At 40.5% G+C, this 18,466-nt stretch overlaps 1 protein-coding gene across 17 annotated transcripts in view; it reads right to left on the bottom strand.

Moving 5' to 3' along the window:
• Positions 1–14,842: 14,842 nt before the first annotated feature.
• The window catches only part of clasp2 (cytoplasmic linker associated protein 2), an 83,585-nt gene continuing 79,961 nt past the window's right edge, over positions 14,843–18,466 (bottom strand). For all 17 annotated transcript variants that reach the window (XM_060942889.1, XM_060942898.1, XM_060942893.1 and 14 more), the window contains 2 exons: positions 18,023–18,139; positions 14,843–16,051 (listed from right to left, as the gene is read on the bottom strand). In XM_060942889.1, coding sequence (XP_060798872.1) covers positions 15,962–16,051; positions 18,023–18,139 — 207 coding nt within the window. In that variant the 3' untranslated portion in view covers positions 14,843–15,961. The remainder of the gene's footprint in view (positions 16,052–18,022; positions 18,140–18,466) is intronic.

Here is an 18,466-nt window from a genome sequence, read left to right as displayed (position 1 = left end):
AACTCAACAAAAATAAAAACTTTACACTCGTTTCAAAGTCAATAATTTGAACATTTTGGAAAATAGGTTTGAAATATTCAATTATCTTGTCATTAAAGATGCTATGGAGCACTTGCATGTGACGTCACAGCCGATCCAGATTGTGACAGACGCCATCTTGTCGGTCAAACGCCATATTCCGCCTTCTACTTCTGGTTCTACTTCTGCTTCTACCCTTTCTTCTGGAAAACCCTACTATACAATTCTACTACAACGGCTGCGGGTACAAGCCCTCCCTACCTGTGCACGTTTTTTATGTTTTTTGTGTGTATTTTTGCGTGTTGTTCGTCTGTACCGGACTTCAATATCCACTACAACCGTATGGACTTACTGGACATTGGTTTCCAGCAGAAAATGACGGTTTGTAGCGATTTCCATCGCATGCACAACATTCTGGACGAGATAGCGAGACCAGCGGGGTCTCTGTGGATTGTTATCGGGTCTGGCAGGCGAAGGAGGCGGCGTCGGGAGCGGAAGCAAAAGCGAGGCTGCAGGCAGAGCCGGCCTGTTGACTAAGCTCAGAAAACAGCCACTCAAATCTCCACTGCTAAGCCTCTACCTCTCCAACACCAGATCCATGGTAAACAAGACGGACGATTTGGAATTACAGCTGGAATTACCTTATTCTATTCTATAATCGGCTGGTCAGTGCTATACTCAATACTTAAGTGACTTACCCGTTCAATGAGGATTATTTTCTTGTTTACAAGATGCCACATCTGAGTCGCTGACAAATCCTGAATTTCTGTAAAGATAACTGTCCAGAGATTTATAAGCACGCAGTGCTTCACCACTGAACAGCGAGGGAAAGTTAATGAGGTAATTATACACGTCTGGGTATTCCGCTGGCAGTTCAATATCCACTGACACGGTCGTGAAAACTACGTCCGGTAAGCCATAAGGGTCGCTAATCTGTAGATCGTTTATTTTAGACATATATCTAGTTATCTGTTCATTAGAAAAATGAGCCGTGTAGTCCGTTGGTTGAAATTGATCCATTCTGTACACGAGTGCAGCAGTATTCAGCTGTGTTTTTTACCGACAAGATGGCGGCTGTGTACTTTCCGGTCACGTGACTGCAAGCTCTCTATAGCATACAGATCATGTTTGTCATGGAATCGGTTCCACCGGAAATGCGACGACAATGTCCATGATCAAAAACTGTGAGTCACAACTTAATGAAATCATGTCAATATTGGGTGTGTACTCCATGGGCGTTCACAACTGCGATACAACGTCTCCTCATGGATTGGATGATGCGTCTGAACACAGCTTGGGGAATGCACCACCATATTTGTACCAACATGGCACCAAGCTCCTGCAAGTTCTGTGGAGGGTTCCAGTGGTTCCTGTGGTGCCAGTTTGATGGAGACGTGTCTGGAGATTATGGATGGTCTGTCGACTGCATCCCATAACCCTCGCAACGTCAGTGACGGATGTTCCCGTATTCAGCATGCCAATGGCACGTTCACGCTGAATGTTTGACAGTCGTGGCATTGCAAATTAACGAATAATTAACCATAAAACCTTGTTTTTCTGAGATGACACTCTACTCTGCTACCGTGAGATCAATTGCACGTGTATCAATAGGTCACGTCACTTGTGTCATGTGGAAACGTGATTTTAGCATGCAGTGCTCTCGCACGTGCTACGTAGGCCCGACCAGTAGAATGAATGTGTGACGTAATGCCCTTGACAATGCATTTAACCATAATCACAACAAGAACTCTTTCAAGAAAAGTTTCTAAACATTATTTGAAAAATAATGAGTGTCAAGTTTTTATTTTTGCTGAGTATATATAAGCATTAGGGTGCATCAGTTGCCCCCTAAAAATGAAAAGTTCCTCCGATCATGATCTGTGGTTGGTAGAAGAGAGCAACTGGACTTGCTTGAAAAGTCTTGAAGACGTTTCGCCTCTCGTCCGAAAGGCATCCTCAGTTCTGTCTGTCTAATAGGGAGTATCAAGTATTTATCCTCTCATGGATCATCATAGAATCCGAATCAGAATGCTGATGGCTGCATTGTGGGTGGCTGATAGATGTCATAGACACCCACCTCTGTTCAGTGATGGTCGTTCCAGGTTGACAAAAATGAACGATCCTCTCTGGCTAAGATGTCTGCCAGTTTTCTGGAAGTCCTTTCATACTCCTGCACCAGTCGAAGGGAACTCATCCCAAAGTGCGTAGAAACATATCTGTGAAGATACAATGCAGCCATCAGCATTCTGATTCGGATTCTATGATGATCCATGAGAGGATAAATACTTCTCATCTCATTATCTCTAGCTGCTTTATCCTGTTCTACAGACATGCAGGTTAGGTTAACTGGTGACTCTAAATTGACCGTAGGTGTGAATGTGAGTGTGAATGGTTGTCTGTGTCTAGCCCTGCGATGACCTGGCGACTTGTCCAGGGTGTACCCCGCCTTTCGCCCGTAGTCAGGATAAATACTTGATACTCCCTATTAGACAGACAGAACTGAGGATGCCTTTCGGACGAGAGGCGAAACGTCTTCAAGACTTTTCAAGCAAGTCCAGTTGCTCTCTTCTACCAACCACAGATTACTATGTACCTGGATGACTGAATATCTTCACAGATATGTCTCCGATCATGATGCATTTTTGTTTTTATGTTCCTTTTGGTAAGAAAACACACTGGGTGAAATATTTTCACAAAATTCAAAAGTTTAATGGTGTCACCAGGAGCTCAAAGTTATGGAAAAGCTGCTATTTTATGACTTTTATGACACAATTTCCATCACTTTTCACGAAACATTATGGCACCTTATAGAGTATACCAAATATCTTAGATACACATTTTTAGTACATATTCTAAATATATTATCAAGCACAGTTTGAGTTTTAGCTGTTCATTGAATCATTGTTCAACTACTTTTTAAACAATACAAATGTATTATGAATCACATTAATGCTTCTCAATCCGTTGCAAAGGTTCTTAACATGATCTCTGGGTCACAAGAAATCAATAAATGGAGTCTAACATTGTGATTCAAACCTTACGCGAAAACATAAAATAATCATTTTTTGGCAAAAAAAAAAAAGAACCTCATGGTGCCACCATTAGACTTTTGAATATGGTCAAAAAATTTTACAGGATGTCTTTATTGGTGAAAAGGAACACCCAAACAAAAATGCATCAGATTTTATGAAAGTGACGGCAACTGATGCACCCTAATAAGCAGAATATGCATAATTATGATATGGGTGTCTGTGTACGTATGGATGTGTATAGTTATAGGTATATGTATGTATTGTATGTGTGTATATATGCATAGCATAAGTATTTGTATATATATGATTTGGGCGATATTATACCATGTTGGTATGTCAGTATGTTTTTTTTTTTTTTTGTTGATTTTGCTTTCTTTTGTATATATAGTTTATTATGGTGGAAAGTGACGTTTGATTAACGGTGGTATAGAGGGTTAGGATTTGATAAGTTATTTACTTCTTCCTAATCCTTTCCGAACATTATTATGTTATTGCCTTGTGGCTATGCTATTCTGTTTATGATGATGTTTTGATGATTGCATTTTTTATTTTTTTGTTTGTTTTTATATCTTCTTTACTGTTCGGAATAAATCAATCAATCAATCATTCAATCAATCAATCCATCCATCCAGGAAGAAATATGTACTGAAGTACATTTAAAGCACAACTTTATTCATCACACACTTGTGAAATTTCCTCTCTACATTTAACCCATACGCGCGCACACACACACACACACATATACCCAGAGCAGTGGGCAGCCATGCTAACAGCGCCCGGGGAGCAGTTGGGAGTTTGGTGCCTCGCTCAAGGGCACCTCAGCCCAAGGCCGTCCCATATTAACCCGACCGCATGTCTTTGGACTGTGGGGGAAACCGGAGCACCCAGAGGAAACCCACACAGACAACATGCAAACTCCGCACAAAGTCAAGTTTATTTGTATAGCGCTTTTAACAATAAACATTGTCGCAAAGCAGCTTTACAGAATTTGAACGACTTAAAATATGAGCTAGTTTTATCCCCAATGAGCAAGCCTGCGGCAACGGTGGCAAGGAAAAACTCCCTCAGACGACACCTCGAGAGGAACCAGACTCAAAAGGGAACCCATCCCCATTCAGGCAACAACAGACAACATGACTATAACATTAACAGTTGATGCTATAAACCCCCCACCGACGGAAACCTGAGCGCAAAACCGTTCACGACAACTGCAGTCCCCAGCCACAAAAGCACCACTGCAAGAGTCCAGAGCGTCCTCCAGGCGTGACTCCCAACTGTCCACATGGGGCCGCCCTCCACAGGAGCGATGCGATGAGACTCCAACCAGACACAGGGCACCAGGATGGATCAGGCAGGTCCGAGGAGCAGAAGGGGTCAGCATCTCGATTCCAGGACCAAAATGTAACTCAGAGAAAGGCTCTTGCTAGCCGCTGGGTTTGAACCCAGAACCTTCTTGCTGTGAGGCGACCGTGCTGCCCATTTGGTAACTAATTCGAATGTATGGAGGGAATTTAAATAGAAGGTAATCATGAGATTCTTTCAGAAACACCTGAAATTACGGCTAAAGTGGTTAGCGCGGTCACTTCACAGCAAGAAGGTTCCGGGTTCGAACCCAGCAACCGTCGAGGGCCTTTCTGTGTGGAGTTTGCATGTTCTCGCCGTGTCTGCGTGGGTTTCCCCCAAAGACATTCAGTTAGGTTAACGTGGGGCGGCCTTGAGCTGAAGTGCCCTTGAGCAAGGTACTTAACCCCTGACTGCTCCCCAGGCCCTCTAGTGTGGCTGCTGCCCACTGCTCTGGGTGTGTACGCGTGCACGCGTGTGTTCACTGCTTCAGATGGGTTAAATGCAGAGGATGAATTTCACTGGCCTTGAAGTGTGCATGTGACAAATAAAAGGTTTCTTCTTCTTTCTTCAAGTAAATCAGAATCACTTTATTAATCCCCGGAGGGAAATTCAAATTTGCTACCAAGCTCCTGAATCAAAGTAGTAGTAAACATGTCTAAAAATAGAAGATAAAATCGTCTGAAAAAAGAATAAATAAAAATAAGTTCAATAACTTAAGTAAAAGCAAAATGAAGTGATTTTATATGCATATATTGCAGATGCCTCGGTCGGTATTTTCAAGACCTCGGTCATGGCATTTCACGGTACGGACCTCCCAGCTAGTAAATATTTTATTTATATATATATGTGTGTGTGTGTGTGTCTGAACCTGGCATGAGTTGCCATTTGCTTTTTGTTGGAAATTTTTCATCAAGACAATATAACATTCAAATTTCTGTTCAGAGAATGTTCCCCTGATATCCTGCTCAACTTTAAGTAACCTTAGGAAAACCCATAATGGTTTGGAGAACGTTCACATAACATTCTGGTAACCTTTAAATACACTTGTGTTCAAAATAATAGCAGTCCAACACGACTAACCAGATCAATCACTGTTTTTGGTGGAAATTATATTACTACATGGCAAATAATTTACCAGTAGGTGTAGTAGAGTCATAGAAAACCAACAGACCCAACATTCATGATATGCATGCTCCTGAGTCTGTGTAATCGAATAATTAAGTGAAAGGGACGTGTTCAAAATAATAGCAGTGTAGAGTTTAATTAGTGAGGTCATTCATTCTGTGAAAAAACAGATGTCAGTCAGGTGGCCCTAATTTAAGGATGAAGCCAGCACATGTTGTACATCCATTTCTCTCTGAAAACCTGAGAAACATGGGTCGTTCCAGACATTGTTCAGAAGAACAGCGTGCTTTGATTAAAACGTTGATTGGAGAGGTAAAACGTATACTGTAAAGAAGTGCAGAAAATGATGGGCTGCTCAGCTAAAATGATCTCCAGTGCTTTAAAATGGACAGCAAAGCCAGAGAGACGTGGAAGAAAACAGAAGACTACCATTCGAATGGATCAAAGAATAGCCAGAATGGCAAAGACTCAGCCAATGATCAGCTCCAGGGTGATCAAAGACGGTCTGAAGTTACCTGTGAGTACTGTGACAATTAGAAGATGCCTGTGTGAAGTTAATCTATCGGCAAGAAGCTCCCGCAAAGTTCCACTGTTAAAAAAAAGACGTGCTGAAGAGGATACAATTTGCCAAAGAACACATCGACTGGCCTAAAGAGAAATGGAAAAACATTTTGTGGACTGATGAAAGTAAAATTGTTCTTTTTGGGTCCAAGAGCCGCAGACAGTTTTTCAGATGACCCCCAAACACTGAATTCAAGCCACAGTACACTCTGAAGACAGTGAAGCATGGTGGTGCAAGCATCATGATATGGGGATGTTTCTCTTACTATGGTGTTGGGCCCATTTATCGCATACCAGGGATCATGGATCAGTTTGCATATATCAAAATACTTGAAGAAGTCATGTTGCCTTATGCTGAAGAGGAAATGCCCTTGAAATGGGTGTTTCAACAAGACAACGACCCCAAACACACCAGTAAGCGAGCAGCATCAGGGTTCAAGACCAACAAAATGAAAGTTATGGAGTGGCCAGCCCAATCCCCGGACCTTAATCCGATAGAAAACTTGTGGGGTGACATCAAAAATGCTGTTTCTGAGGCAAAACCAAGAAATGCAGAGGAATTGTGGAATGTTGTCAAATCATCCCGGGCTGGAATACCTGTTCACAGGTGCCAGAAGTTCTCAGAAACCGTGGTTATACAATATTAGTTTAGTGATTCACAGGAATACTAAATCCTTAAGATTTTTTCAGTTTATACAGTAAATATTTGGAGTTTGTAATGAAAAATGCAGACACTGCTATCTTTTTGAACAGCCCAATGTTCATTTTTCTTCATTTTCTGTAAAGTAATTAAAATATTCATACATTTTTCTTCATGTTTTGATGTAGAATATAATGTGCAGTGTTCCCAATGCATGGAAATAAAAACTATTATAAGGATTTTGAGCTTTACTCACGTTTTTAAACACACTGCTATTATTTTGAACACAACTGTAACTTTAACATCCCCAGCTAAAAAGTATTGGTGCCCAGAACATTCTGGGAACATTTGTTTGTGGTTCCTGAAACATTCAGGGGTGGGTTTCCCAAAAGCCTCTTAATAGTAAGAGCATCTTAACTCGGAGAGAGAGCGTTCATTGTGCTGCTCGCTCTACCATTTAACGATGACCTTTTTGGTGCAATGCTTTTGGGAAACTCGGGCCAGATCGGTTTGGTTCCTGAAACATTCAGATGTTTTAATTCCGGTTTGGTTTTCTACAGAAATTATCAAAATTATAATATTGAATTTGCATTATCCATTATGGTTAAGAGAATGGTTCCTTGGATGTCCTGCTAAGATTTAAATAACCTTGAGGGAACCTGCAAGGGTTCAGAAAACATTCTGATGGCATTTAAGTAACGTTAACATCCCCAGCTAACAATTCTGGGAACGTTTGTTTTTGGTTCCTGAAGCCTTCCGAAAGCAGATCTTTTTTAATTCCTATTTGGTATTCCAGGATGAATTCTCATCTCATCTCATCATCTCTATCCGCTTTATCCTGTTCTACAGGGTCGCAGGCAAGCTGGAGCCTATCCCAGCTGACTACGGGCGAAAGGCAGGGTACACCCTGGACAAGTCGCCAGGTCATCACAGGGCTGACACATAGACACAGACAACCATTCACACTCACATTCACACCTACGGTCAATTTAGAGTCACCAGTTAACCTAACCTGCATGTCTTTGGACTGTAGGGGAAACCGGAGCACCCGGAGGAAACCCACGCGGACACGGGGAGAACATGCAAACTCTGCACAGAAAGGCCCTCGCCGGCCCCGGGGCTCGAACCCAGGACCTTCTTGCCGTGAGGCGACAGCGCTAACCACTACACCACCGTGCCGCCCAGGATGAATTTATTTATGGAAATATAACATTTGCATTTTCTTTTTGCTCATTATGGTTGAGAGAACATTCCACTAACATTGCCATCATTAATAACGTGCTATGTCTAACATTCTGAGTACTTTGAAACGTTCTGTGTTTGCTGGGACATGATTATTACTTATACACTCACCTGACTTGTTAACAGAAACCTGCCCATTCATGCAATTACCTAATCAGCCAATCATGGGGCAGCTGTGCAACACAGCCTGTAAAATCATGTAGCTACAGGTCAAGAGTTTCAGTTAATGTTCACATCAGAATTGGGGACGTGTGATCTCTGGGACCAACCGTAGCATGGTGGTTGGTGCCAGATTGGCTGGTTTGAGAATTTCAGAAACTGATGATCTACTGGCAGTGGCGTGCACAGATAGACATGAGGTGGTGCTCAAGCACCTGCCCCTCTGCCCTCTGTCCAAAAAAGTGCCCTTTTGAATTTTTTTTTTTTACAGTTTACTGAGGCCAATATCGACATGATCTTTTAGAAAAGCCGCGGCATTAAAAGCGTGTGTGAAAATAATGTCCCGATGTGTGCCCCCTCCGCACACACACCGGACCTCTGTCTCTCTTGCTCTGTCACGTGAACAAGCGTGCAGTGCATTCAATGTGAGGTTGCAGCAGCATAGCATCCTGGAAGCCACGGCCTTGTCGTAGCGCAGACAACACATCGGGCAGTCAGTCAGCTCTTCCCCTGCCCCACCAGCCAGGTAACACATGAATCGAGTGAAAATGTATTGTTTGCCCTCTAAGCCCAAGCTGTAATTATTTTGTCGTGAAGTAGCCCGTCGCATACAGAAACAACTGCACACAAGTATTATATTTTTTGCTAGACCATTTCAGATTTAGGAAAACAAAAATTTCTTTTTCTATTTTGTTCAACTAGAGATTCCTGGCAAAGTCAAAAAGCCTTGATGTAATAAATTAAGTGGTTGTTTTACACCTTTAAAAACTAAAACGGGTCAGTGGCGACCCGAACACAAGAGGAGGGTTAAATCTCAGACTTTTATAATAAGGTGTTCCACATGCGCAAAAAAAGTGCCCTTTTTCCCCCAGAGCACTTGCCCCCCAAAATGTCTGTGCATGCCACTGTCTACTGGGATTTACACACACAAGTTTACTCAGAATAGTGCGATAAACAAAATAACATCCAGTGAGCAGCAGTTTTGCAGATGGAAACACATGGTTGTTGAGAGAGATGTCAGAGTAGAATGGCCAGACTATTTCGAGTTGATAAGAAGGGTCAGTGAAACAACTACTCCGTGCAACAGTGGTGAGCAGAAAAACATCCTAGAACATCCCTTACGAAAATTAACTATGGTTTTACTATGAAAACTAACCATGGTTTTACCATGGTTTATAGTTAGTCATGGTTTTCATGGTTTTTTGGGTAACCATGAAAACCATGGTGCATTTTACCTCAATGTTCACTTAAATTTTTAGGTTCTAAGTAAATGTTAATGGATCTGGGCTGTTAATCGAGATCCTTCTCTACAGCATTGACTGTTGGACAAAAGCATGGTAATACTACAGTTAGTGCATCCTTTTAAAAACCATACTATCCCTTTTTAAACTAATTTCGTAGTTACTATGACCTATTACACATACAACTATGATGCTACCACAGCTACTGCAGTACCATGGATGAACCATAGTAATACTATGGTTGGTTCATAGTACTTAGAATCACCATGAGATACCATGGATGAACCATAGTAATACTATGGTTGGTTCATAGTACTTAGAATAACCATGAGATACCATGGTAGAATCATGGTTACTACATAAAAACCATGGTAAAACCATAGTAAACCATGGTAGATTTTCGTAACAACACATTGAACCTTGAGGTGGATGGGCGACAGCAGACGACCATCTAGCACCAATAACCATGCCTTGGTCAAAGTCACTGAGATCCCACTTTTCCCTTCATTCTGATGTTTGATGTGAACAGTAACTGAAGCTGCTGACCAGTATCTGTATAATGCACTATGCTGTTGACATATGATTAGATAATTGCATTAATGAGCAGGTGTTCCTATTAAAGTGGTTGGTATGCATTGTATATAATTTAATGATGAGAATGAGTGGTGCAGTTCAGTACCGCATATTCACAGAACAGCGTACAGAGAAACACCAAATCTGCTCTCACACAAAAACACAAGCACACCACAGCATTTGAGATGCAAACCGGGGAGAAACCAAAGACCTGGCAACACGGACCGGAAGCGCTCGGTGGCACGGTGTGGACCAATCACCAAGCTTCACCCAAGGCAACCGAGCAATGGCGTCATCGCGTTCCTTCCCTGCGCCTCAGAACTGCTCGCACGCCGAAACACATCAATCCGCGCGCCGCCATGTGACCGTTTAACTTTAATCATAAAGCTGATGCCCTGCTTAATGCCCCTTTAGACTTTTATTTCCAAGGAAGTCAAATACTAAATTTAATTTAAAATTGTAATGTCACTTCTCATCCAGAGATTGGATGTAAATAAGATTACAGTGGCGCTTGAAAGTTTGTGAACCCTTTAGAATTTTCTATATTTCTGCATAAATATGACCTAAAACAACAGATTTTCACACAAGTCCTAAAAGTAAAGAGAACCCAGTTAAACAAATGAAACAAAAAATATTATACTTGGTCAGTTATTTATTAAGGACAATGATCCAATATTACACATCTGTGAGTGGCAAAAGTATGTGAACCTCTAGGATGAGCAGTTCATTTGAAGGTGAAATTAGAGTCAGGTGTTTTCAATCAATGGGATGACAATCAGGTGTGAGTGGGCACCCTGTTTTATTTAAAGAACAGGGATCTATCAAAGTCTGATCTTCACAACACATGTTTGTGGAAGTGCATCATGGCACAAACAAAGGAGATTTCTGAGGACCTCAGAAAAAGTGTTGTTGATGCTCATCAGGCTGGAAAAGGTTACAAAACCATCTCTAAAGAGTTTGGACTCCACCAATCCACAGTCAGACAGATTGTGTACAAATGGAGGAAATTCAAGACCATTGTTACCCTCCCCAGGAGCGGTTGACCAAAGATCACTCCAAGAGCAAGGCGTGTAATAGTTGGCGAGGTCACAAAGGACCCCAGGGTAACTTCTAAGCAACTGAAGGCCTCTCTCACATTGGCTAATGTTAATGTTCATGAGTCCACCATCAGGAGAATACTGAACAACAATGGTGTGCATAGCAGGGTTGCAAGGAGAAAGCCACTGCTCTCCAAAAAGAACATTGCTGCTCGTCTGCAGTTTGCTAAAGATCACGTGGACAAGCCAGAAGGCTATTGGAAAAATGTTTTGTAGACGGTTGAGACCAAAACAGAATTTTTTGATTTAAATGAGAAGCGTTATGTTTGGAGAAAGGAAAACACTGCATTCCAGCATAAGAACCTTATCCCATCTGTGAAACATGGTGGTGGTGGTGGTATCATGGTTTGGGCCTGTTTTGCTGCATCTGGGCTTGCCATCATTGATGGAACAATTAATTCTGAATTATACCAGCGAATTCTAAAGGAAAATGTCAGCACATCTGTCCATGAACTGAATCTGAAGAGAAGGTGGGTCATGCAGCAAGACAACGACCCTAAGCACACAAGTCGTTCTACCAAAGAATAAAGTTAATGTTTTGGAACGGCCAAGTCAAAGTCCTGACCTTAATCCAATCGAAATGTTATGGAAGGACCTGAAGCGAGCAGTTCATGTGAGGAAACCCACCAACACCCCAGAGTTGAAGCTGTTCTGTACATAGGCGCCAACTTCATGTCAACATTGGGGGGGTCAGAATTATGTTCTTGCACCGTGACGTCATGACGTCGGCAGTGTATGTAGTTGAATATCAAAGACTCAGTTGTAAGTCATTTTCATTCATTACTATTCACCATTGCAAGTGGGAAGCGCCCATTTTAACGATAACTTATTATGATGCATTAAAAAAAATCTCACGACTTTAAACATTGTATGAAACACAATTTATTCAATAAACAAATTTAGTTTCATGCAATTTTCTTTGAGATGAATTCGGCAGACAACTGTACATGAATGTAGTTTCTGTTAAGAGTTAATGGATATGACAAAGTTAATTTTAATCTTACTTACAAACTTTAACAACACATCTCTTTCATGGCGACGGAAATTAACAAGTAGGCAGTGAGAAAATCATATTCATGAACATGAGAAAATCATATTCACCCTAATAGCCCATCAGCCCTAAAACATCACTCCTTCTGTCACAAGCGCTGAACTCATTGGTAATTTTTTTCAAATCAATGTGGTCTGTATGTTCCTTGTGTGTGTAAAGAACAGCCAAGTAATTCAGTCTCGGAGCAGTCATGGTGCTCCGCAGGTAGGTCTTAAGTCTGCGCAAAGCACTAAAGGACGTGTAAATTTTGCGTAGTGCAACCTGTCAATCACTCACTGCCAACCATTGGAATATTGCAAGTGGAAAAGGGGGCGGGTCATGTCCAATCATAACATTTTAGGTGACGTTTCTATAGATTACTTATTTTGCATTCAAAGCTAGGCTATTATTTGTTTAGGTGGTTTCAATCGTCAGTTAACATGAGTTCATCTGTACTGTTTACTACTTTTTTCATTATTGGGGTGTTTTTGCCCCCCCAACTTTATCTTTGGGGGGTCAAAAAGGTCCGTGCCCCCCGCAGATGGCGCCAGTGGTTCTGTACGGAGGAATGGGCTAAAATTCCTCCAAGCTGGTGTGCAGGACTGATCAGCAGTTACTGGAAACGTTTAGTTGCAGTTATTGCTGCATAAGGGTTCACATGCATTTGCCACTCACGGATATGTAATATTGGATCATTTTCCTCAATAAATAAATGACCAAGTATAATATTTTTGTCTCATTTGTTTAACTGGGTTCTTTTTATCTACTTTCAGGACTTGTGTGAAAATCTGATGTTTTAGGCCATGTTTATGCAGAAATATAGAAAATTCTAAAGGGTTCACAAACTATCAAGCACCACTGTATATACATAAGTAAGATATCCCAATGAAGAAAATATTTAATTGATATTACCCCACAATTAAGCACTTTTAGATAATAGGTAAATAATACAAACCTAAATACTTTAACAGTTTGGAAAGTTTAAAAATTGCTTTTCTCATATCTTTATTCCTCTTGCAAGTTATATTGATAAATCTGCTTCATTTAAAATTTAACCAAAGTGGTGGCAGTTTGCAGCTACCATAGTGCAGTAATAAAATTATTTGAAATTTATTTATTAATTATTTGTATATTTTTAGCTTGAAAATATCAGTTTGCAGTTACCACAATGACTCCTATAAGCTATGTTCTGTCTGAATAAAATGTCTCCTTTTGGCCTAACCATACCATTTTGTTTAAACATCCATCCTCATTTTATAATGGTTTTCTTTTACTGTTCATCTACTTTATCTTGTTAGTTCTTTCCCCCTCCTCTGAAAAGCACAAATGCCTTAAATCGTACCATAAAATATTCATCTTCCTGAAAGGTGTGCACCACCACCCAAGGTTTAATCATCATCAAACTAAACTGATCTGTAGAATTTACCTGCAAAACACTCACCAACACTTGGTCCACGACTTGGATGAATTCAGTAGTCAGTACATCCATCCATCCATTATCTCTAGCCGCTTTATCCTGTTCTACGTGGTCGCAGGCAAGCTGGAGCCTATCCCAGCTGACTATGGGCGAGAGGCGGGGTACACCCTGGACAAGTCGCCAGGTCATCACAGGGCTTAGTCAGTACATTGAAATATGATATTTGTACGGATAACTTCCTGTGAAGGGCGGCACGGTGGTGTAGTGGTTAGCGCTGTCGCCTCACAGCAAGAAGGTCCTGGGTTCGAGCCCCGGGGCCGGCGAGGGCCTTTCTGTGTGGAGTTTGCATGTTCTCCCCGTGTCCGCGTGGGTTTCCTCCGGGTGCTCCGGTTTCCCCCACAGTCCAAAGACATGCAGGTTAGGTTAACTGGTGACTCTAAATTGACCGTAGGTGTGAATGTGAGTGGTTGTCTGTGTCTATGTGTCAGCCCTGTGATGACCTGGCGACTTGTCCAGGGTGTACCCCGCCTTTCGCCCGTAGTCAGCTGGGATAGGCTCCAGCTTGCCTGCGACCCTGTAGAAGGATAAAGCGACTAGAGATAATGAGATGAGAACTTCCTGTGAATAAAACCCCCACTTTCGGTTACTGTTTAGTCCTTCAGCATGTTCAAATGGATGGCAGAAATGGGCTTCCATCATTTCAACATCACAGTTACCAATAATGATCAATCCAACAGATTAGCACAAAAAAAAAAAAAGCGCTATGAAACTGGTGAACATCTAAGATCCATTTTTTTTTTTTTTTTTTTTTACAATTCACAAATGAATGAAACTGAAACCAGAGCACATGCTTCATCACCTTTGTTTTTTTAAAACCTCATCTATTAGACGCGGAGGCGAAGTGGCCAAGTGGTTAGAGCGCTTGACCACAAAGCAAAATCTGGGGCTCGCTCCCTGTCCACCCAGCAGTGAATGGGGACCTGGTGGAAACACTGGGGGAAGTAAGGCGGCGAGGAAAGGAACTGGCCACCCTACCTCACTATGCCGATGGCCCAGGACAAGTGCGCTCTCTAACAGGCACTCCCCCAATGTACGAATCGTATATGGGACCCTCTCTTCTTCTTCTATTAGATGCTTAACCCTCGACTGTTCAGCGTTATGCTGGGATTGTATCTTGTCTCGACTGTAAATTAAATAGAACAAAAGTGTTTGCCAAATTGAAAAAAACAAACAAACAAACCCCAAAAAACCCCTAAAATAAATGTATTTATCTTTTGTTAAATGAATGAAACCTAAAAATGGGACATTAGTCACCCAGATAAGCATTTCCTGTAACTTTCACACACAAATGAAGGTAAAACACTTTACTCATGTCTGTACATTTTTTTTATTTTCATTTTATTGTTAGCATAGCTTTAGAAATGCAGTGGGGAAACCAGAGGAAACAATTTCCTCACAGGGGAGAGAGAGAGAGAGAGAGACAGACAGAAACTAGAGAAAGGAAAAGACACATCAGTTTTTCCATTTGAAAGCGTAAATACATTTCTACAAATTTCCCATTGGAGAAGAAAGGACACTATGCTACTTAAAAGAATCTACACGCCCTCCAAAGAACACAAGATTTTCTCGAATACTCCTGTTGTGTTATATAGATACATATTGCCTATGTACTTCAATGACATCTGGCTTTGCAGTCCAACTGCGACACAAACCTTGGACATGTGAGTGGGTCACTGGACCTCATCAAGTCCTACAGGTGACCAGATAAGAAGGGTTGGTTTTAATCATGACATGCAGATAGCCAAGCAAAGTATGCCATATAATAGAGCAAGCTGAACCAACCATTCAGTGTTATGAAGTGATACGACCATTAATAATCAAGGAGCTGTAAGCATTGGTAATTAAATTTCTGCTCAGATTCTGTTGCTCAGAATTTCGAGTTGCATCCTGCGAATCCGAGTTTCCCCCAAAGCTCTTTGATCTTAAAGAAATGACCTTGATATTGCAAAGTGACACCTAAAGCCTCCCCTCTCTTCTTTTTATCTCACTGCTGGGATTTTAACAGGTAATTAAACTCACTCACTCACTCACTCACTCTCACACACACACACACACACACACACACACACACACACACACACACACACACACACAGAGTGACCAGTCAACAAGCTCGACACAGCTTACTACCAGCACCACAACGAAAATCATGCTCACACAAAAAGAAGTCGTCATCGTCGTTGGTTTAACAGGAAGTGCTGAGTCTGATCCACGCTGTCCCACATGGCTTCAGGCTGCAGCTGAATGGTAGGGGAGGGGCAAAGGAAGGTGTCCAGCAATGCAAGTCCATACTTTTGTGTGTGTGTGTGTGTGTGTGTGTGTGTGTATTTGTAAGCCTGTGTAAGTTTATAGCGGTCTGAATGTTTGTATGCATGTTAAAAAGCCTGCCAGGGCTCCTGTCCCCAAAGTCCTGCGGGTTCAGTTACAGGCCTTGACTTCCCACATCTGACGACTGGTCACTTCCGCTGGAGCCGCTCTGAGCGCGCTTTATATACAGATTCAACAGCTTCAGCTGCAAACACAATTTATATTAGTTTCAGTTTTCATTCAGATTCAGTTTAGTGTCAGTTTGTAGTGTGGATTTGGTAGTTTTTACGAGAGCGGCGGCTACAATTCTCAACAGTCCATAATTATCGACACCTGTTCAGATTTACCAATAAAAAATAAATTTTACAAAGGTGAGTTTCAGTTACAACAGTTATTATTGGTTAATTAAATCAACCGGAAGCCCCCCACTCTTTGATCTTGTCGTCTGATGATACAGCTCATTACTTGAGATGGAATTTTTTTTTTAGCACGATCAGCAATTTGAGGAAAACCTGGACGTCATCATCGCAGGTGAGCATGGTGGAAAGATCATGGACATGTTTTTACTTATCAAATTATCAAAGATATTTCATGATCTCCTTGTCGAATCCTACTTTGTTTCTTACTCTTTCATTTGACAGTCGCCATTTTGTATCCAAATGCTCGTTTGAGAAGTCACGTGAGGTGTCGATAATAGTGACCACTTTCACCGGTGTCCACCATTATCGACACCCTGTGGAATTAAATGACATTTACAACTGTTATGGATCGATCTTTGTGTAACATTGTTGAAGTACTTAAAAAAATAAATAAATAAAAGTGCTGTGATTTATAATAAATTTTTTCCGATTCATAACAGAATGGAGCTTATAGAGTATTTGGAATCCCATTGAAATAAATAGAATTAGACCAGAATTAAATTCCAAGCGCATATATATATATATATATAAATAAAAACACAAAAAACCACCACATGCTTGAAATATTCAGATTTTTCTATTCCATTCAGAATTTTTTTTTTTTTGCAGTTTGTTGTAAATATCTACCACATATTACAAGATCAGTAGACATTTTATATTTTTAGATCAAAAATATAAAGTTTTGGTTCGAGGAATGACGTGCGACCTTTGACCTGGATTTTCAGGTGGTTACAATATCAGTTAACTGTTGACATTTATTGGTAAACTATAAAACTAGAAATTAATACAAACAACAAAGAAGGATTAACAAAATGTGATCTACGAAAATATTTAGAAAGTGGAACAAAAAGATTTTCTGACACAGGTTAAACATTAGGAGTTAATTTGTTGACAAACATTAGAATTACTTCCTCATTTACGTAAGCATCGATATATTTATATAAAATATCTTGTACTAAATATAAGTCTATATGAAACAAGTTTTAAATAAAAACTCTGTTTTGTTAACTTAATACCACATACCGATTATTATTATTATTTTTTATAAATAATCATCTGGATGTCGATAATTGTGAAACGGTGTTGATAACTGTGGACAAAGGTGTCGATAATTGTGGAACGGTGTCACGTGATCTCATACGCCAAGTAATCAGGAATCAATTCATTTTTTTCCAGTGGAAGTTTAAGTAATTATTCATGAACAATTTACGTATTGAAAGTCTTTTCTACTTTTGTAATGGTCAAAAGATTGTTAAGGTGTCGATAATTGTTGCCGCCGCTCTACTTGTAGTTGATTGTGGAATCTATTTTTGATTATATTAGTTTTTTTTAAATATTAGTATTAGTTTTATTTTTGATTTCACTTGTGGAGCTATTTACACCTGGACCAACATCTCTGGAATTATAAAGTGTCATTAACAGTCTGCAATTAAAAAGCAAGTAGCTGAAAGCGAAGTAAAACAGCAGACTGATGTTTAAATACAAATGACTATTGCTAAACTAACTCACTGTTTCAAATCTGGCATAATCTTTGTTCATTTTAGTTAGTTTCAAAGCCAATGCTTAGTTTTGAGTTCATTTTTATTAAAGAACATTCCTGTCTGAATGTTTTTGGTCTGATTTTGATAACTATAAGCAGTTTGGTGGGCAAAATTGTAAGATGTACAGAGTATTTCCACAGCTGGGGTTGACAATGCCAGTGTGAAACAGTGAGCTTTTTGGGAGAGAATGTGAAGAGTCATACGTTTCCAGCTCACCTTGCTGCCAGACAATTGGCTGAGGTAAGGCTTGAGATCCTCCCCGATGATGGCATAGATGGCAACAAGACAGAACACGCAAGCTTTCCGTACACTGCTCTCAGAGTTATCATAACCCTATGAAGCAGAGTGAAAGAAATATTACAATCAGAAATGCTTTAAAAAATCTGAACAACTATGAAATCTACAGTTGGGCTGTGCATTTGGACAGACATGCACAATTTTTTTTTGGACATTTGTACCAGCAGGAGCATGCTGGACATACAATACCAGTCAAAAGTTTGTACACCCCTACTCATTCATAGGTTTTTCTGTATTTTGACCATTTTCTACATTGTAGAACAATACTGAAGATATCAAAACTATTAAATAACACATGGAACATATATGGAATTATGTGGTAAACAAAGAAGTGTTAAAAACAGAATGTTTCATATTTTAGAT

Source organism: Neoarius graeffei, chromosome 16 (genome assembly GCF_027579695.1).
Source record: "Neoarius graeffei isolate fNeoGra1 chromosome 16, fNeoGra1.pri, whole genome shotgun sequence".
Lineage (NCBI taxonomy): Eukaryota > Metazoa > Chordata > Actinopteri > Siluriformes > Ariidae > Neoarius > Neoarius graeffei.
The sequence above is the reverse complement of the archived record's forward strand: the minus strand, read 5'-3'. Positions and strand labels throughout refer to the sequence as shown.